Source organism: Leuciscus leuciscus (genome assembly GCF_965113295.1).
Source record: "Leuciscus leuciscus genome assembly, chromosome: 12".
In the NCBI taxonomy this organism is placed as follows: domain Eukaryota; kingdom Metazoa; phylum Chordata; class Actinopteri; order Cypriniformes; family Leuciscidae; genus Leuciscus; species Leuciscus leuciscus.
Window position 1 is genome coordinate 8,799,982 of NC_138736.1, and position 21,995 is coordinate 8,821,976.

A 21,995-nucleotide genomic window follows, 5' to 3' on the forward strand; every position below is an offset into this window, starting at 1 on the left:
TATATATAACTGTAGATAAGTAACTCCTCCATAAATTGTAATAAATTGCATCACCTAGATTTACTTTTTTTACTACACTCAATTAGCAGAATAGCTTTTAGGCACTGTTGTAGGGGTGTTTAGTGACAAAATGGAAGTAGTAAACCCACTGTTTTAAATTAAACTAAACAAAACATCTTCAAACACAGATTCCAGGAATAGTCCAGTACAAATGTTCACAGTATAGTCTATCAAAACAACTAGCGGTATCAAGGTTCTCCAATGACTAAATACACATAACATCCTTGTGCAATACACATGTGAATTCAACTCAAAAAATAAACATTAACACACTCTTTTCCTTTACCATGCAACACGCAACATCAAGCACCATGGAGTTCACAGCCAAGGAACTCTACCGGTCCGAGGGAAAAGACTGCTAAGCTCCCAGTCAGCTTTTTTACTCTGATGTTAACAAGTGTTTTTAGTTTCCTCTAATGGTGTCAACTGTATCTTCCTGAGCAAGTATAGTCTTGCATCCTGCTGGGGTTTGTTTCATGGTGCCTCTGTTCCCACATAGCTGTTTTCACTTTTCCAGTCTGTAGAGGCTGCCGGGAATGTAATACAGACAACGGCAAAACTGTCTTCACACTGTAAAAACGACACAGAAGCTGCATCTGAAGCAACATACAATATATGCCATAACAGAGACTTAATGCCACATAGACAGCAGATACTGAATACAACAATCTCAAATCACTAAAAATAACTCTGCCGTTTGCTGTTTCCTGTGCACAACTGACAGAAAGCAAGATGCATACTGAATGTGATGAAAACAACAAAGTTTTATGCTTTATGCAACACTTCATTTACATAAAATCCCAAAGTATCCGTGTTGTGATAAAAAATAGTGCTCCATCTACTTTATGAATAAAAGTATTTTTTCTTTACTGTAAGGATTCTATATATATACACTGCACAAAGCAGCATCAGGAGATATTTTGAATTTATTATTTCCTACTTTCACAAGGTACTGTGGCTGCCAACCTGAAAATGTACAATGAATCATAGTCGATTCTAGACACGAAGGCACTTCAGTCTTATTTATTAATACAATGCAAATGTTCTCTATTGCATTGAAGCGAAATCGTATAATAAAATGCAAGCAAATGTGTCCATTTCCTTAAGTATACTGTACATACCCTCACATAACAGTTCAGTCACAAATGGTTTAAAATAGAGACTGTCAATTTGAATCGAATCGAAAGCAAGACTACAGCATCTCATACCCTATAATCATACCTGCAATTAGCTTATAATACAGAAACACATTTTTCACTTTAAAGTTCACAGCCATCCAACATAAGGCCAGATTTACTAAACAGGTCAAATTAGCGTGAAACCACAATCCCATAAAAGCGCAGATGGGAGTGGAAATTTCTGCGGGTGATCTACTGACAATGCGCACATTAAAGAACACAAGCTGCGTCTCATTTTGAAGACTATACGTCTTCCGGTGGTTGCATTCGTCAGTCACATATGCCATTGAGGCTGACTCATTTCAGAAAAGTAACCATTACATTCCAAGGTAAGAAAGAAATTAAAATAATTAACACAGCACGAGGAATAACGGTCAATTTGATAATGGTTTCTTTTCTGAAATGAGACATTCTTGATGACGTATGCGGCCGACAAATGTGACCTCGAAATGAGACACAGCTACAGACGCAGCCAGCTCATTTCCATAATGACCAACGCAATTTATCAAGAGCAGAGCAAATTAGCATAGGGTCGCGAACAAGCAGAGTCGATGATTATCAGGTGCAGGTAATCTACTAACAACACAGGCTTGGCAAATTAAAAATAACATGGCCTGGCAAACGATATGTTCCAATAACGTGTTCCTCTAGCATTCCAAATAAATGAATACAAGTGGAGAAAATTATCATCCTTCTATCACATGCTTTCTATGGTGCCTCCTCCTAGCAGCAACTATTGCAGTCAAGCGGAAAATGGGTTAAAACATGCTTTTTTCTGCATTAAATAATGGCGCAAATACCAGTAATAAATCAAGTTGCATTTAAATACTCTCCTCCCATAAATGTTGCGTCTGAAAGTGAAACACCTACAAATGCACACACAATAAGGTCAGCCACAACATTTTTTTAGCTAATTTAGCTAATCCTGAAATTAGGTTTTTAAACACCACCTAAGCTTTAAGTAAATCTGGCCCACAGTCTCCTAAAACAGCGTTTGATCGGACCTGCTGGGAAAGAAAACTGGATCTCTTGGAAATTTAAGTGAATATCTGTGATCAAGACCTCCATACATTTTTTCGCACTTTGGTGAAACTTTTCAATGCAAGTCATTGTATAGGCAATGATGTGAACTAATTGCAAACGACTTAAAAATGAACAAAATATCTCAGTTCAGAGTTTCAAGGAAGTTTGAGGGACCAAAATGTTCCAAGGTGTTGCTTTCATGGATTAAGATATTAGAAGTATATATTTCTATAATAATCACAAAGCTCTGACAGAGAAAAATTTCTGCAAGACTGGTGTGAATTCTGGGGAACATCATGTTCCCGGTGAATTATCGTTTTAATGTTCCATTCGGAGCAAACAGCCCATTCCTCAAATAGGTTGTGGAACCTCACAAGATGATTTCATCAGGCAGAGAGAGAGAGAGGCGGAGAGAAAATGAGCAAGAAATCATTTAGACAGATTGATGATGATGAAAGAGGAGCAGATCTCTCTAATTGTAATACGTGGGTTTATCACTTCCCAAGAAACATGTCCTGCTGTTCAAATGGTTTGGACCAGAGTTCAGGAAACAAAAGAAATCTTTGGGTTAGGCTTCCGTACAATGGTTGCCAATAAGAAGAAACTCATTCAAGGGCTGTTCATTATCATCAGCTTGTGCAACACCATAAATCATACACTTTAAAGGCTGTTAATTTGGGTATTTCTGCCAGATATGAGGGCATGTTTTATGGTTAGGCATCAAGCTGGTCTGCAGATTTTTGCAGAAGTACACAAAGCCGTGATTTGAATGTGCACAAAATTAGTCTGTTTATTCCAACAGCTGCTTTAATCAATGTGCTGTTGATATCTGTGAAATTATTTGTTGGTTTTCGTCAAGTGAATCATGTAGCCTGCAAAATTGAAAATGTTATTGATTTACTATGGTTTGAAAATGAACGGACGAATAAATATCACACTCTTCTGGTTTAGAATAACATTGTGAGAAATGAAAATACACAGAAAAAAAGATTAACCCCTTTACATGAAACAGGGGTTAGTTCATGATAATTATCTAATTAAAATGCTTAGCTTCAAGGTACATGTATATGCATAATAATTCAGGTGGGGGGTTTTATTTAATTTTTAATAAGACATAACACACTCATTTTCAAAAAAGGAAAATTCAGTGGTTAGGAAAGATAAGGGAGCAGTTTCATTCAAATATATATACATACATTTTTTTTCTTGCCCTGCATGGTTTTGAAGGTCTGTTCCAAAGAGGCTTGTGATACTTTACAGGATGAGGCTAATAACCAAGCACAGAAGTGACTTAACCAATAGTTTCCTCTACCTTCATCTTTCACTCTGGTCCCTGTGGTATTCATTAGGGCATTTGCAGTTGCATAAACATATTTAGAGGTCAGGGGTCACCACACACTCAACATTTTTCTTCTCAATACATGCTACTCACTCATGAACGTGACAGGACTTATTAGAGGGAACATTTGCCTTACTGCATCAACTGGTTACAAAGGTAAAACTGAACTTATATGTCGCCTTCAACAAATTCAACCAATAAAATGTTGGGATTAACTTATAATATATATATATAATATTTTTTTTATACTATAACTTACAATATTTTCTCATTTTAAATATACATATACATATATATATATATACACTTGAATTAATGCAGATGTTGTTTCGTGAACGCACTGTGGTTCTGAGTGTGTTTTGCCTAGAAAACATCCCACTCAGCAGATGTGAAAACACGTGAAAAGCCCCTCATTTACATTCAAGCTGTATGTGAAAGTCAATTTGCGTGCATGAGTGCGTTCACATTCACGTCCGAGCAGTGCATGAAAAGTGAATGTAAATTCCGTGCTTTACAATGATAAACTGTCGGCCAGAACTATTCATAGCCCAGTTTTCATTACATTGTATAGGCAAAGCAAAGTCTTAGATTAGTTTATGGTGCACATTCAGCTTCCTCTAAATTCTTGGAAAAACTAAAAGGTATTTACAAGATCGATTTCTATTTGCAAGCGTTGTTTAAATCCATCCATTTCCTAAGGGTTTCATCAAACACATGACAAGCACTTGTAGAGAAGTTGTAGGTGTGTGATGTATATAATAGCTCTTTCAAGTCAAAGGGGATAATCATGTTTTGGAGACATGGGAGGAATTGAGGCAGGCTGATAATATATTTAGCGGTGGGGTGCTGTCACAGATAGCGATACACACAGAGCAGTATCATAAAGTGTTCAACAATCTGCAAACATCTCAGTGTCTTGAACAAATTATGCACCCTCATTGTGTCTCATTCGCTAACTGTGGATAGGTAAAGCTGAGTTTGAACATTTTCATGCAGAAATCAGGTTTCATCAATAAGTTTGCAAATAAACTAAGGATTGCATATTAAAAAAAATAAAAAAAATGCGTTTAGGAATAAGTGTATAAAAATAAACATAAATAAAAAAGAAATACATGAGAATTAATTAATAGAAATGTAATAACTAAATGGCCTCATCCTCTGCACAAAAATAGGCAATAGCGTTAATCTAAGTCTATATAAAAGGCAAGAGCATATCTTTAGTGGCCAAAAGGATCAATTTGCAGAGAATGACGCATGGCTGTAGGAGTGGTTGTGCGGAAAGCCCTTATATGGAGGTTTGGGCAGAACAAATTGATTTACTGTATAATATGTTGTTGTGAATCCAGCAGAAATTCCTTTTCTGTGCATGAGTAAAAACACTATAAAATTATTAGAGAATGAGATTTATAACTGCAGAAGGCATCCAAACCAAGTTTGTTAGTTAGCCTATATAAAGCTTATCAAATGTATATAATAAACTGTTTTTAAGGACATTTGGTTCTGGAACTCCCACGGTTCAGAGACCACGTGGCTGCGGTCACAGCGCTGTATCGCTTATCCAGTTGTCCAAACAAGGCCAAACCCTCTCTTCAAGCATCCCGCTGGAATATATTGTGTTTATTCTGTGATTTCTCACCCTAAATTTTCAGCCGGTCAACTCTGGGCACTGGTCCGAGACGAACTTTGTTAGAGAGTTAAAGCATTGTAATGCCCTGCCATTTTACCTACGATTAGTTAGATCAAAGCCCTGAAGCAATGGGTTTTGAATCTTATATATACTTTGATTGACCTCTGTGCAAGTTTGTAATATGTATAACTTTATGTGTCCACTTCTCATATGGGATTATTTATATTACAGCAGGCACTGTAGACTGGACTGAGTTTGACTGTTTATAAGTGACCTTGGGACTTTTTGTCTTTATTTTTGTTTTCACATCCCTGAATTAAATATCACATGGAACAGTATGACTACCTAATATATATTTCTGCATTCATTACCCTTCAAAAGCATATTATTTTAAGTTTTAATAAATAAATAAATACTTATATTCAGCAAGAATGCCTTCACTCAAAAGTGACAGAAAAGACATTTACATTATTACAAAGGTTATATGTTTCATATCAGTGCTATTCTTTGTAACTTGTAATATATATAAATATATATATATATATGAAGAGTTCAGATGCAAAAGCCTCTAAGTGCCATCTGAAATTTTCTTCTAGAATGATCATTTTTATAAAGCTTGTATATTTAATTTAAGTAATTTCACTTAAATGACAATTAATAGGTAATTTGCATTGTCATTTAAGTGAAATTATTGAACTTAAATATACGAGCTTGATCAAAATGATCATTCTAGAAGAAAATTTCAGATGGCACTTAGAGGCTTTTGCATCTGAACTCTTCATATATATATATTACAAGTTACAAAGAACAGCACTGATATGAAACATATAACCTTTGTAATATATTTATATTACCTGATTTATATATATATCAAGATTTCCACAAAAACATTAGTTAATAAGAAATGTCTCTTGAGCACTAAATGAGCATATTAGAGTCATTTCTGAAGGATGTGACACCAAATACTGGAGCAATGATGCTGAAAATGTAGCTTTGCCATCATAAATACATTACTATACTACACTATTTTAATACTATAATAATTGTATTAAAATAACATCTCACAATATTACTATTAATTTGACAGTTTTGAACGGTAGTGTATGCTGTATAGTTTAGCAACCTTTTTTGTGAAAACATAGATTTTGTAAATAGCTTATAACGTACTTAGCCTACTGACTTTAGTAGATTATGAGTAGAATAGTACTCTAACAGTCATCATTTTATCATTTCCTTGTCTCTTATATAACTTCATGTGGTCTTTACTTTCTACTAACTCTGCCCTCTTAACACTACAAAAAATATATCTAACTGCCTATGAGAAAGGTTTACTTGTTCAGACAGTGCCCGTCAGAGCTTTCCGTAGCTTGACTAAGGTCTGCGTGGTGTTCAGTCCTCCTACTCAAAACACTGGTTGCCATGGAACCTCAGCTGTGGTTTCTACCCCATCCTCTGCTTTATCTTACTCTCTCTATCCTTCTTTGCTTTCTAATTTCCTCATGGCATCACCCTCCCCTGCTGGAGGCTGCAATTTTGTAGTGTGATATTCCCTTTTCAGCACTCTCTCTGTTACTCTAAAATCAGCCAGCGTAATACAGACATCACAGTCCTCTTCCAAACAGATGGTCTAATTTTTAGGAAAGGCACTGTTCCTGGACCAGAGATTAAAGATGAAGCACTGTGATTAGAGCTGTGCGAGCCCTTTGAAACTCCAGCATAAGAGCCTTCACTATATGTAGTTTAAAGGGATAGTTCACTGAAAAACAAAAATTGTCATTACAAATCCAAAAACTTCTGTAGAACACAAAAAAAATTGATGTTTTGAAAAACATCTTAGTGTTTTTTGTCCATATAATGAAAGTCAGTGGGGTTCAATGTTGTTTCAAATCCCATGCATTTCACTGTATAGGCAAAAACAGTTGATTCATTCTTCAGAATACCTTATTTTGTGTTTCGCAGAAGAAAGTAAAGGTCACACAGGTTTGGAACGACATGAGGGTGAGTAAAATATGTTTTAATTTTTGAGTAAACTATTCCTTTAAAAGTGATGTGTAAGTTTGGTAACACTTTTTTTTGATACTCGAATTTAGACATTCTTCTACGAACTATAAAGTAACTTAAAAAGTACTTCAAAGTAACTATAAAGTAATTTGCAACTATATGTCAACTACCAGTCATTAGAGTATTAGTAACTGTCTGCTTAATATCTGCTAACACTTTAACACTCTCCTAACACCCCCAATAGACTATCAGTAAATGTCAACTTAACCGTACCCATAATTTTTTATGTTAACATTCTTTCTTCTGCTCAGCTTGCAGAAACTACAAAAAAATAGCCACCCAAAGATTGATTCTCCCTAAAAGTGTAAACACTGTGACATTGTTCAGATTGTTTGAGCATCCAAGCCAGTTTGACACAGGAACACTGGCTCAATCAGTGGCATGAGTTTGGCCAATGGCAGCCATTTTTGGGAACATTTATTTAACGTTGTGATGAAACGGAAGCAGCGGCAGATATTTTCATCTAATTTGTGAGGTACATCACAAAAATAAAATAAATGAAGGTGGGGACTTGATTCTATCCATCTGTTGTTGATTGGATGGAGGCAGATCTGAATGCGAGCTTGATGTTGATTGTCCGGAAGGGGCGGGGTTTGAGCGGACCAAATAAGGGTGAATTTTAATTTCCTGTCGACAGGTGATGCAAGTGACATCAACATTTAAAAAAAAAAAAAGCTTGAATAAATAAAGTCAGTTATAGTGCTCTTTTATATTGTTTTGAATTTAAAAAGTGATGTTTTGGAAGCATTACAAGACGCCAAAAATCATAAATTCAATCTAAATTTTACACCTTGTACTTTTGCATACTAAAGATTCAATCTGACAAGGCAAAAGCCTCTTGCATAGAGTGAGAACCTGTTCGGTTTTCTGCTGAGCTTTGCGGTTGCTGGATTTATTACACTTCCAGAAAGATGCCAAATGATAACACATGAGAGAGAGTTCTGATCCTGGCTCACCCTCACTGTAGCTAATGTAATAGGTGAGGACAGAGCAACTAACATTACTGAGTGTCCTATGAGCTAAAAAAGTACATTACGGCCTTCTGACGCTGATTTTGTGTTTTTCCCTTGGTCCCAGTGTGAAGGAGAAAAAAATGTGCAATGCAGGGTTTATATACTTCAATCTTTGTGAAAAGTGCAAACAGATGTTCACAGTACAATACAAGATTAAATGTATGTGGCAAGTGTGATATGAACAATCACAAACCCTTTCCTTACAATGCCTAAAATTTGATTATCTCTCTATGCAAAATGGCAACAGAATGTGTTTGCTTCTGTAAGCTGGATTAGAGTGAAATAATACATTTTAAAGGTAGCACTGGAGCTTGCGGGTGCTTTTCTGCATTTTGCAATTATTATCGCGTGTTATAAAACTTAAAACAAAACCTGACAGGCACCTCATTGATTTTAAGACTGCCACTGGCTGCCCCCGCAACTATTCCAGATCAAACTTTAGCCTGTAGCAACTGTTTTCCTTCAAAGCTGCAGTTTTAGAGATTGTTGTGAGAATATATCCTGTGAAATAAGGGTAATACCCTTCCCCACGGCTTTTGTGCAGAGTTTTGGGCCAGATTGTACTGTTTCTGTGTTGCTTCTTCGCTAAGCAACATTCCAAAAAGTTCAGCCAGAGATCACTGACATATAGGTGCAAGCTGTGATGGGTGGACCAAGCAAGATTATGGTAGAATGACTAATCACTACTCTAAGAAATGATTCATAAAAGCCTTTAGGAATCACAAAAAAAGAGTACACACAGACTAACTTGACTTTGTATATCATGATGTTGTCACCTAAACCAATATAAGAAACTTAAACAATGTGTGTACTAGGCTAATTGAAAACAAAAAAGAAACCCAAACAAAGTACCACTTTAAAATTTAAGCCAGCCTTTTCCTAACCCGCACATAATTCCCTTAGTATTTTGGTAATGACATGCCAAATAGCTTAGATAAAAAAAAAAAAACATCAGAATATTTATATGTTGTGATATGACGTCTGATACTTATGATCACACGGGTGGGTGCACACACTGCTAATATCATTTTGCCGGGTTTGTTGGTATTTACTCTGAGGTTTCGCTGGTATTTGCTCTGAGTACATTAAGTTATTCCGAGTCTGTTCTGAGGAGCTTATCCATCATTTCCAGTCTGAACAGCGTGAGAAAGAAAACATTGGGAGAGAAAATGAGACATCTGCTATTGAACAGGCAAAAACAGAATTTTTCTCCTCAAGCGAGATCAACTGACTCAGCGCAGCGTGACATTAAGTGTTGTTGTCCAAATCTCCGTTTTTGGAGCTCTGCAAATAATCGTTTTAAGGAAGTATCACACATCTCTTCCCGTAGGATATGAATACTGCTATGCGAAATTCTAATGCGCTCCAAGATATTATTCTAAGATGGTGAAAATGTACAACGGCTGCTGCCTGTAATAGTAATTGCCAATTGTTTCCATTTATAAAATCCAAAAGGGCAAAACAAATATTAGATTATTTTATAGACAAAATATCTTTGCACTTCTGAGTATTTCAGTGGTTACAACATGGCCTTCCTTAAAAATCCTAAATCACATAGGCCTATAGACATTACACTGAATTAAAACCTATAGTCTTTGGACTAAATTGAACCCTAAAAATCTTTTAAAAGAGAAAGTGGTCATGTAAGAACCATTTAATGATTTTAGTATAGGCAAAGGAGGTCTATATGGTCTTTATGGTGACAGATTGTAAACTGGTATGGCAAATTGGTATGGACATATTAAAGTCTGCTGCATTTTTATGTGTCCTGAAATTATGATAATACCACTTTCAGCAAATTGAAAGTTTTAGGCTACCTCACCTGCATTGTAAACGTAGGCTACTGAACATGTCGTTGCACAGCCATCTAGTGGAAGAAGAAAGAAATGCTGCAGTTTCGCATCTGTGAGTACAAATACAGCTGTTTAAATAGTTTTAAAAACCAAGAAGACAATAGTGTTATATGTGTTCGCTTGAGAATTACTGGTTGTTTTTTTAGAATTGCTGTTAAGGTGTTAACCTCGATCTTGTTATGGTGTTAAGGTCTAAGTTAAGATATGGTCAACATTTGAAGAAGGAAAATATTATAAGTGAGCTGGTCGTTATCAGTAAATAAACCTTGATAGTGTGAGGACTCTATATTGCGATAATTAAATGACCTGATCTCTGTATAGCCTATTATTTAACGGCTACCATACGCTGTTACTTAAAAAATAAATAAATATACACGTACAAGAAATATTGCTTGGAGTTGAACATATTTTATTATCTTACTTAGCCTATAGATTGTCTTAAAGCCTCAGGGAAGAGAAATTAGTCAATAGCAAAGTAGTAAACATCAGCTTGGCAAAAAAAAAAAAACTCTTCATCAATAAAAATATAAATGTACGTTTCCAGGCTAGTTGAGCTCCTCTATCTATCCACCTTATTTTGCTATTTTCTGTGAATGTGCGAGACTTCCGTTTCATTAACGTTAGCCGCTATAGCTAATAACTAACAACAGTTAGAAGAATAGCAAAAGTGCAGAAAACGGTAAAGCTAGGCTACTATTTGTTTTACAAGCCAGTGTGTTGGAATCAGCTAACGTTAGTGAATGAGACTAGCTTACCTCATCTTACGGTAGAGAGAAGACTGCAGAATATTCTATCAACGTTTGATCTTTTACCAACATTGAGGAACCAAGCAGGCCTATCAGCAGCAGCCTTGTTGCACATGACATTGCATTGTTGGTTTTGGTCATGAACTGAGAAATAAAAATTCCCTTGCTCTTTTGACATATAAAAGGACATTGTAGCCTATAAAAACATCATGTAAGTTTCAGAATTCAAAACTTTCTCGTTAGTCTAAAAATAGCTTTAGTATTGAAGCTAATCTCACAAAACAACAGGTCGTGGAATGTGCCACTTTATTATTTAATAGTGTGGCCAAACACCGCCTCAGCAGAAGATTATCAATGCCTGCCTCAGTTACTTTGGGGTTTGGGCTTTGGGGCTTTGGGGGCTTGAGCCCCTGACCTTTTTCAAAATGAATCAAAAGTGCCCCTCTCAAACAAATATCAATGATATAATTGTGGTCAGTAAAAAAAAAAATAATATATATATATAGGCCTATTTTTTTGCTTTTAGAAGCGAGGGGGGGCTAACAAACTGAATTATTAATGCAGAACTGAATGTAGGCTAATTGTTAAATAACCATTTAACAGTGATAATAATGTATCATTACTGCTCAGCTATAAATGGAAAATTCACCATTTAAAGCATGCCATAAGGTGGTTGGTAAATCTGAATTTGATATGATCCTGTTTATGTACCCCCATCAGAAGTCTAGCTGCCGCATTTTGAACCAGTTGTAATCAGGACAAAGCTGTTTGACCAATTCCAGCATAAAGTAAGTTACATTAGTCAAGTTTAGAAGTAAAAAAAAGCATGAATCACTTTCTCAAAGTTTTTAAAAGAAGGAATGAGTCGGACTTACCTTGACAGGAGTAGACAACTGAAAAAGGATGATTTGATCACAAAATGTATCTGTATCAGGAAAAGTCCACTTGCTAGGACTCGAACTCAGGTCACCCAAATCATAACAGCACCATATGCCAGCACACTGCTAATGAGGCTATCGGCACCACCTGGCCTACACCAGTTTTGTAAATATTAGAACCTCAGTGTGTAAGAAGAAACATGGGGGAACAGAATCCGACTGCAAACAGTCCAGCTGTCAGAATCCGTTCCCCCACCCGTAAGGAAGCAAAGTGGGAGAAAGAGACAGAGAGAGAGAGCGGGATCAAAAATGTCCACAAACTAGGACTTGAACCCAGGTCCACTGAAGCCCAATCACACCATAAGTCAGCATGCTTACCACAAGGCTATCAGCACTATATAGATTGCATCAGTTTTGTAAATATTAGAACATCCTTGACCTTGTGTAAGAAACATGGGGGGAACAGAATCCGACTGCTAACAGTCCAGCTGTCAGAATCCGTTTCCCCACCCCCATGATGAGAGATGTTGATGTAGTGACTTGACAGATGCTGATTCTATTCTGTTTGTGCATGGAGTTCACCAGCATCAGTTTAAAGATTTATTTTTTGGCACTTTTGGCACTGTGAAAGCATAGGACAGTATGTAGACAGTAAAATAAGTGGGAGAGAGAAAGATAGGGGGATGGGATGAGGAAAAGTCCACCAGCTAGGACTAGAACTCAACACTTTTTTTGCAATCCAATGATTGCATAAATTTGCTACAATATTGAAGCACAGAATTCCGTTACAACACTATCCTATATAAAAACCTTAATCCAGATGGAGATATATATTTAAAAAACAAAAACAAAAAAACACATGAGGATATGGTGACAAACAGGTAAATTGTTCATTGTTAACTTGGTTGATTGTACTTTGCAAATGTTTTATGATTCTATAGTATACTATTTTATAGTAATTAATTCAACTTAAATTATATTAAACTGATTAAATCAAATTAAATCTTATATTAGTTAAAATATTAAGTTATATAATGTGAATTTGATGCGTTAAAGTAATGTTAAAACATATGTTGCCATGTTCATATACACACTAAAAAAAAATGTTCTTCAGGGGTTCTTTGCGGTGGTTAAGGTGCTATATAGCACCACTACCATTTAAAGAACCTGTTAAGCCCAGTTTGGTTCTTCAGCGGTTCTTTAGCGGTTCTTTGGGGTGGTTAAGGTGCTATATGGCACCTCTTATGGTTCTACACAGCACCATTTGACAAAGGTAGGTGCTATATGGCACTTAAAGTGGTTCCCCTGTGATTACAAGCCAATGAACCACTTTTAGTGCTATTTAGCACCATTTTTGTTTAGAGTGTAGGTCATATAATCATATTATCTTTATTATGTAAGAATTATTTCCATGCTGGGCATTTTCATCAGTAGATAGTTTTGTGATCTTTGGTTAGTCTCAAGAAACCTCAAATTTATTTTCCATTATTCTTCAGTAGAGCATTCCTGATTATTTATCTGCATATGATTTGATCATGTTTTAGACATTTATTTACTATTTTGGCATGATTATAATAACAGGATTCAAAAAATTCAATTTCAGATGCAGCAACTGATTTATCATAATATTTGCAAAAGGAATTTTTGGAATCCTACTGTGCACACTAAAGAAAAATATCTAAAAATAGTTTTGTTGTGAAACATGACTTTTGCATACTATATATGTTATATAGTCTTCTTAGTGGAAATATATAAAACACTCATAGAAGCTTATAGCTACTTTCTTCTGAGTTGTAATCAGAGGAGTTTATTTATAATATCAGATGCAGCTGGCAACAGCAAATGCAAATCACATCTCTGAATTAGAAAGTCCATTCTGCTTTGGCTTGATGATTTTCATCATCAAGCCAAAGCAGTAAATCTCTAAATTGTTATATGATCAAAACATAGATGAAGAATCCTCAAGAATAATGTAAAGAACATAACATTTCAGGTTTATAGGTCATAATACATTTCAAATGAACTATTGTAATGGACATAGGCAAGTAAGAGCTGTGCGTGTAAACCTCACTCCCCAGGAGCCATTTGTGGAGCCATTTCAAAAAGTTTATCAGAATGATCTGGATTTGTAAATCCCATGTTTTTCTATCCAGGATCAGGCAATCCATCTTACTTTTGGATCAGTTTTTCAAAGCAAACTTGGATTGGATCATCCTGATCAGATGTATACTGCATTTCAATGCCTTTGTGTTCTCTCAGAAAGTTTTGCGTAGCATTCACCCGAGAAACTTTGTGTTCACTCACAAAGACCTTTTGTTCATCTCTTATGATTGTGCCAATGTAGTTTACAAACCGTGATTAAAAACACTATATTAAATAAAATATAAGTTTTGGGGATATGTACAGCTGTTTGGGGATTGTGTGGTCTACTTCTAATTTGTTACTTTAACCTGTCAAATAAACACAAAATATATTAAAGCGTTTCTATACGGAAATAGGGGTAACGCAGAAGTGACATCATTGACAGGCGACGCAATGACACGGGCCGTTACATTGGTTAAAATAGCTGATTTCTCTGGATTTAAACATTGTTGGAAACATTTTGGATAATGTAAGTACACAAGTCAACAAAATATTTAATATTTTTCTAGTGGTTTTTTGGATATTTTATTCCAAAAATCTTACATATTGTGCCTTTAATAAATAAATAAATAAATATTGTTGTGTATTTATTGTATTTATTAAATTAATAAGTATTGATACTGTAGTGCAGGTGCAGAGAATGAGTAGGCTATTGAATATCTGCAATTAGCCTATTGCAGCATTGCATTGTTTATGAACTTTTTTAAGCCTCAAAGTATCAGTTGCTTAGCTGTCTATGGAGGAAAGCTCTCAGATTTCATCAAAAAGATCTTAATTTGGGTTCCGAAGATGAAGGAAAGTCTTGCGGGTTTGGAACGACATGAGGGTGAGTAATTAATTACAGATTTTTAATTTTTTGGGTGAAGTAACCCTTTAACTGGTCAGAACTACAGTTTGACTACAATACCCACAATCCAAAGCGAAGCAACTTTTCCGGCTTGTCAGCGGCGATTCAGGAAGTAAATCCAGCACAGTGACAGGAACAACATCACGGGACTGTCTTTGCACTGAGCAGATTAATAAAATATTACCTGTAAGCGATCTGTGTGCACACCTGTAATATTAGACATCATGTCTAGGCAGTCGAACAGAGCCACCGACAGCAAGAAAATGGTGAGTGTGTTTTGTGTTTCCGTGGATCTCAGGCAAACGCAGGGCAGCCAGCTAACATGCTATTATCATCATCGGATAAATAACATGTTTATTGGAGTAGTGCTTGTTTATTTGTATAAAAATGAATATAGTGTAATGTACTTTACTTGTTATTTAGGCGTGCGTTAGTTTATTCCTCTAGAGATGAGTGTAGTCTTTCCATTAGTGATGGCTGGCTTTTGAATTAAAAATATTGAGAAGTCCAGATCATTTTTCCAATAACCGTTTGTGGAAATTATTGAATGATAGATTCGTTAGAATGATTTACTTTCAATGCATAATGCATTATGTTCCATTCATTTTGTTTTTGTACAGATGTTATTGCACAAGGCAATTGGCATTGTAGCTGTAGGCTACTCTTAATACGGACTAAACAATAAAGTAGTGAAAGCAGAGAAGCGCGCATAGATTTATCCAGCTGTGTTATGCATGGGTTTTTAGATTTGTTATTATGTTTGGGTTACGTTTTGAAATATACATGTGTTTTTAACAACTCCATATTTCGCCGTGAGAGGGCGCTCAAGACCACTGTGTGCTCTCATTCATTCAGTCCTGATTATTACCCATGATGATGATGATGATACAGTGGAGGACTGAGTTCTTTGTTATACAACCTATATAGTGGAGTTCAGAAGTCTACAACCATATTGAAAGCCTGGGATTTTGAAATAATGGAAAGAAATGTTTTGATGCAATCCATACCATACTGCATTATTTCTTGGACACTAAACGAAAATAAGCAAAATTGTGCCATGTGAACTCGAATTATGCGACAGAACAAAATCATCAGCTTTTACACAAACTTGTGGAGTTGATTATGCCTTCTGTCATTAAAGCAAAAGGGAGCTATTACAAAAATGATGTTCTGCTTTAACTCAAATTGTTATGCTCATAATAGAATTTTTAATTAAAAAAGAGTTGTAAATTTTTTTTTAAATGTTCTTAACTAAGGAAATTGGGATTTAAAAACAACATTGGAACCATATACCAAAGGCTATGGATACCATTTTATTTATTTATTTATTTATTATTTATTTTATTATTTCTAAATTGTTTTATTTAAATGATTTTAGTTATTAAATTGGAATTTGATCGATTGATTGATTGCAGCTAATGTAAACATTTTAATCGGGTGCAAAAGTAACACTCACCAAATATCAAGTAAATAGAAATTAATCACAGGCTGGTTGGAAATGCACATTCTTTGCATGATAAATACAAATTAATGCATGGTTCAAAATAAGAAAAATAATGATTTTCCGACCCTGTTTTTATTTCCCTACAATAAATTGAACATTACTGTGAAATGTTGCTGTCAGCAAAAAAGGCTCCATGATAATCTAATGAAAAGCTCGGACCTGTGTTTTTCATCATAATTTTTGATCCAGTTTTATTATTATTATTTTGTAATAGCATTCAGTGTCTTTTTTTTTTTTTTTTCAGGTAACACACTAAATTCTGAGTAAATATGGTGGTGGATAATTTTGTGTTGATCTGTCTCCTGAACAGAATTCAGAATTATTCACTCTCACGTATGGAGCCCTGGTCACTCAGCTGTGTAAAGACTATGAAAATGATGAGGAGGTCAACAAACAACTGGATAAAATGTGAGTCTGCCTTTTCCCTTTCCCGCCTATTCATCCAATCTGCTCACATTATATGCACTGTTTACAAATGACTTTAATATTTTCTATTTTCATTTAGACAAGATTTTAGTTTAAAAATTCAATGAAAGTGTAAGGAATATGGTTAGATTTTCAGATGCTAGTCACCATTTCATTTACATTTGTCCAGTCAGTTTTCCATTAGTCAACCAGTAGGAGTGGAGCAGAGTTCTGATGGGCTTAGTGTGGATGCTGTATCGTCAGTGTTTGTGCTGGGTGTAGGCTGTTAGTGTATTAGGTGTGGTGATTGCCCTGTCCTACCGTGCCATCCAGTCTGCTGGAGTTGGGTTGGGTGGTGTTGAGAATTTAAAATGTGCCACTCCAGGTTTTTCGAGAGCGGTCTCTCTCCCCACCCTGCTAAATGAATCGTGCAGCTGTAGGTTACACCCCTGGACTAGCTCTGGAAGTGCAAAAAATTTAGACCCTGTTTACACCAGTTGTCCATTTGTGATGTGATCGACCAAAACGCATCTTACCAGGTGTAAACAGGGCCTTAATTGCACTGAAAATCAATTAGTTAATTTACATGCACGTATTGAGGCATGCTTATTAATATTTTTTTAAATGCACAAATGGCTATGCATTTCTCATATTCAGCAGCCTAATACAATATTAGAATCCATTTTTTATGTAAAACGAGTATTTCATATTGTTAGACCTGTGTAGTTAATTGTATTTATCCATTTTTATGTTTGATTAAGTACGTTTTTGTTTCTTTTGTTTGATGAACAATTTTGGTACTATGTTGGGTCACTACTTGATGTCCAATGTACAGTCTGAGCCCTGAATCAAAACCAGTTGAGAAGCACTGTTTTAAAGATTGTGGGAAAAGCCATGAGGATGCGTGGAGTCCAACCGTTGTGGTTTAGAGAATCAGTGGGCAGCGTGTATTCTTTGGCTGAGTGGTCTTTTCATTTAAACCGTGCCTTGAACTAATCCAGTAGTCCCACTGATATTGGGTTTGGCAACACGTCTGTAATACGACCTTTTTCCCTCCTGCTTCTTTAAAGCATCAAATATGATATAAGCAAGAGCAAAATTTGACTTTCTCTCTGGCCAAACAAGTTTGTACGTTTCTTTTCGAGTCCTTGAAGCTGAAGGGCTTTACTAAAACCTTCAAAGTAAAAAGAGACTATAGCTCCTATGATTGCGTTGATGGGTGAAATGAGGGCGAATGAAAGCAGTTACTCTGACAATGACACAGTTTCACAGCTTCCCTTCTCTTCCATCCTTTCAAGGGGATACAATATCGGAGTGCGTCTGATTGAGGACTTCTTGGCTCGGTCCAGCGTGGGGAGGTGTCACGATTTCCGAGAAACGGCCGATGTCATTGCAAAGGTAACGTGAGTACTTTGAACCAATCAGAAAGCATGCTGAGCCCTGCCTTAGGCCAGGCGAGAGAGAGAGAGAGAGAGAGAGAGAATCAAAAAGCAAGCAAGCATGTTAATGCGCAAGCAAGTGACTGGAATTTGAACTTCAACCTGCAGTAGCCCACATACTTTCTTAGCTTTCATCACATCTTTCTACCGGTTTTAATTTTTCAGAGTCACACAGCTTGAGAAACATCCGTGCTATGCTACCGCAAAGCCAACTGGCGAGCCGTTTGTGCGGTGTTAGAGTGAACCGAGACACTCATGTTCCTCTCGCCTTGTTTTCTTTGGTCTGTGAGAGCCACAGACTGTGCTTTTTTTACGAAACACTGCACCTCACCCTCAGCGTATAGGGTTCACACTGACAGGATTGACAGAGCGTTCTTCCCACTGTCCGTCACCTGTCCATGCTTGCTTGGTCTCTGTCTGTCTGTTCTCATTTCTTCTTTTTTCTCTGTCTTTCTCTCCTCACTTTCCTCTACGTGTGCCACGTTGTCAAATGTTAATCCAGAACCCATCGGTTTGCTGGGACCCTGATCCCTTTAAACACTTTTTAATATAACTTTAATGAGGGTTATAATGTGAAGCGTTTAGTCTAATTGTTTACAGTTGTCGAGCAACGCCGCGACTGAGAGCATTAATAATGAATTCAAATGATGTGCGCTCACAGGTTTGTGTATTTAGGCTATTTTATAGCTTCAGATGGGGATCATCCAAACTGAATTTAGAATCAGAGCTAATTTTTTGCTGAAGTATTGCATAATGTGAAGCTTTTTTGCACTGATGGATGTAATCAAGAGATGCATGATATTAAAATTCTGTTCAATACAATAAGCCGGTAATTGTTATCATTTTATGGCCTTGTCTGTAAAGTTCTGTCTATATTATTGTGTATTAATTAATTCAAAATTTAAATGAAAAGGAATTGTTTTAAATGCTCCAAGCAGTTATCATTTAGTATTATTTATGTATGATTATAGTTATTAATATTTGGAATTATTTTTATTTTTATTTTTATATTTTCAGTTTTAATTTTAGTTTAATTTTAAGAAAGTTTGCTATGTTGACTTGTCATTAAAATCATTTTTGGATTTTATCAATATTTACAGTATATATAGCTTTAATAAATTTTTATTTCAGTTTTAGTGATTTTAGTCAAGTTAACCTTATTTATTTATGTATTTCATTTTTCTTCAGCTATATTTCAATTACAGAATATGGTTTTTAATAGTTCACAAAAACAGCTCTGGCTTCAAGTGATTTTAGGCATAACAACATTATAATGTACAGTATGAAATATTCATTTTGAGATTTGAAGACAAAAGTGTAAATGTAAAAAAATAGGGGAAATGAGCTTGCATTATTAAATGTCCAATATAAAAAAATTAAAAAAAAAAAAAAAAACCTGTAGTATTTGCCGATAACCAAAATGCATCCCTAGTACACCTTGTTCAACCATATAATAATCTTTTTGGGTTTTTGTCTAGGTTCCAAGTAAAAAGAGAACATTTTGAAGTATTGATTATCTAAAATAGGCATTACAGTAAGTTTTTTTTGTTTTGTTTTTTTAACATATAAATCATTTTTTTATTTAATGTCCTGCAAAAAATAGCCACATTGTGATATATACTGTTACTATGATGTAAAATGAGCAATATGGCCCACCCTGATCATTTCTTCCATTTAATTACATTCAAAGGGTTAAAAACGTCTCCTTAAACCCATTCTGTGCAGTCGTGCAAAAGCCCCTCAAGTCATTTCAGAGTGTGAATACAGCACCTAAAAAGAATGTGGCAGCTCTGCAAAATCACTTAAATGTGGCCTTGACATCATAGATGTAGGCAAGCGAGTTAACATGAAGACTGAAAGGCCTTTTTGTCTTCACATTAACAGGTAGCCTTCAAGATGTACTTGGGTATCACTCCCAGCGTGACCAACTGGAGTCCTGCTGGAGATGAGTTCTCTCTTATCCTCGAAAGCAACCCCCTGGTGGACTTTGTAGAGCTTCCTGACAACCACAATAATCTGGTCTACTCCAGCCTGCTCTGTGGAGTGCTGAGAGGAGCTCTTGAAATGGTGAGCCTGAGCATTTTTGTGTGAAATGAATTGATGTATCTTCTGATAACCCTCAATTGCCATTCACGCTGCGGTCGTTTTTCGACTCCTGCAGGTTCAAATGGCGGTGGATGTGCGGTTTGCTCAGGACACACTAAGAGGTGACAATGTGACAGAAATTCGCATGAAGTTCATTAAAAGGATCGAGGAGAACATGCCGGCTGGGGATGAATGAGGCTGAGAGACACTAACCTTTGACCCCGAGAGACTTTTTTTGTGTTGGGTTGGGAACCAAAAACTTCTATTTTGGTCAAGGGAAGACCAAGTAATCCTTCTTATGATACAATAAAACATTGTAAGTATTGCTATGAGAGTTCGCCGTCGAGAAGATTCTCTCGATGTGTCAACAAGGATGGCATGTTCTTTCCACCTGGTCCATGTTGTCTGTTTCAGGAAAATACTTTCTCAATTCTCTTTTTGTATTTGTCTCTAGTGTATTCTTTGTTTTTCTTATTGCGTTTAACTCGGACATAAGGCACAGAAGGTTTAATTTATTTACCTGTGTATCGTGATCAGATTGAATAAATCATAGACTATGAACAACCTTCTACTCACTAGGTCTTTAACACAAACTAATATTTACTCGAAGTTGTAATAAAGCGCTCATTTGTGCAAACCATATCAGAGTGCTGTGTTCATGTCTTTAACGCTTGTGTCGAAAACAACTTTAGATGACTAATCTAAAACCAACATTTGAAGAAAGGGCCCCATGTTCGACAAGAACAGAGCCGTAGTCTTGGGAGACGTACGTTTTGTAGAAAGGTCCAATGGTGTTAAGGGAAGTCTGGTAGGGGTCTAGGTATGTAGATAATGGGACCTGTGTGTGCTGAGCCTGTGGCAGGTCCCTCCACACGTTTGTAATGAAGTGTCACGGTGGCCCCCATCGCCGTCCTCGACTTGTCCTGTACTGGCCCTTGCATTGTGGGACTGTTATTCCTGCAGCGCAGCAGCACGATGTGGTTAGAGTTAAACAACAATAACAAGGGCCTAATTCGTCTCAGATGTTTACTCAAGCAACGTGGAAGCAATCAGGGCCTGGAGGTTCACTGGTGCGTGTGCAGGACAGGGCTGTTTTGGGAGCCAGTGCGTTTTAATGGTGTAGCCGAGGGGTTCACGGTCATGCGGACTGGTGGGAAGGGGAAGGTTGTCCGCTGAAAGGCAATCATTACTCCAGCGCAGCTCAAAGTCCATTCCTGACACCTGTTAATCACCTTACGTCATGATCCGGGCTTCTTTTTCCAGAATTCCACACCTCGTCGATCACAAATGGAAAGAAGTTTACTACTTCTTCTACTACATCCCGTCGGCTAGCATATGGATTTATAAACTTTAGCCCTTTTCAGTTTCCATGTGACTTTATTCACATTGATGTGTCGAATAATGCGTTCATTGTGTAAGTGTATTGTTTTATTACATCAAGCCACTAGAGGTAGCTGTGAGCGTTGTGGTCTGTGACCTTTTTTCTCTTTCCATTCTCATGGATTTTTCAGTGTTTCTCTTCAGTTTGGTATTTGATTGCTCACGGGGTCCACCAACTGCTTGTTTTTGAATCTCTGGGGCTGGGAAATTATTTTGTGAATAAATTCTTTATCCACTCGCTCTTGATTCAGGGACATTTAGAAGAAAAACAGTGGAAAACTTATGCAGAGTCCTGTCAGGCTGAATCCCTCATCCCCTCTCGCTAGATTATGCATACAATGTATGTATTTTGTATAATGTGTATATTGGAAAGCGAGGGAAGAGGAAATGGTTTCGCTCAGACATTCGATTTAAA

At 36.4% G+C, this 21,995-nt stretch overlaps 1 protein-coding gene across 1 annotated transcript; it reads left to right on the plus strand.

Moving 5' to 3' along the window:
* The first annotated feature begins 14,874 nt into the window (after nucleotides 1-14,874).
* On the plus strand, nucleotides 14,875-20,840 carry trappc3 (trafficking protein particle complex subunit 3). The gene is made up of 5 exons (XM_082185407.1): nucleotides 14,875-15,033; nucleotides 16,582-16,679; nucleotides 17,975-18,074; nucleotides 20,000-20,182; nucleotides 20,277-20,840. The coding sequence occupies exons 1-5, from the start codon at nucleotides 14,992-14,994 to the stop codon at nucleotides 20,394-20,396; spliced, it is 543 nt and encodes a 180-aa protein (XP_082041533.1). The 5' UTR covers nucleotides 14,875-14,991; the 3' UTR covers nucleotides 20,397-20,840.
* The last annotated feature ends 1,155 nt before the right edge of the window (nucleotides 20,841-21,995 follow it).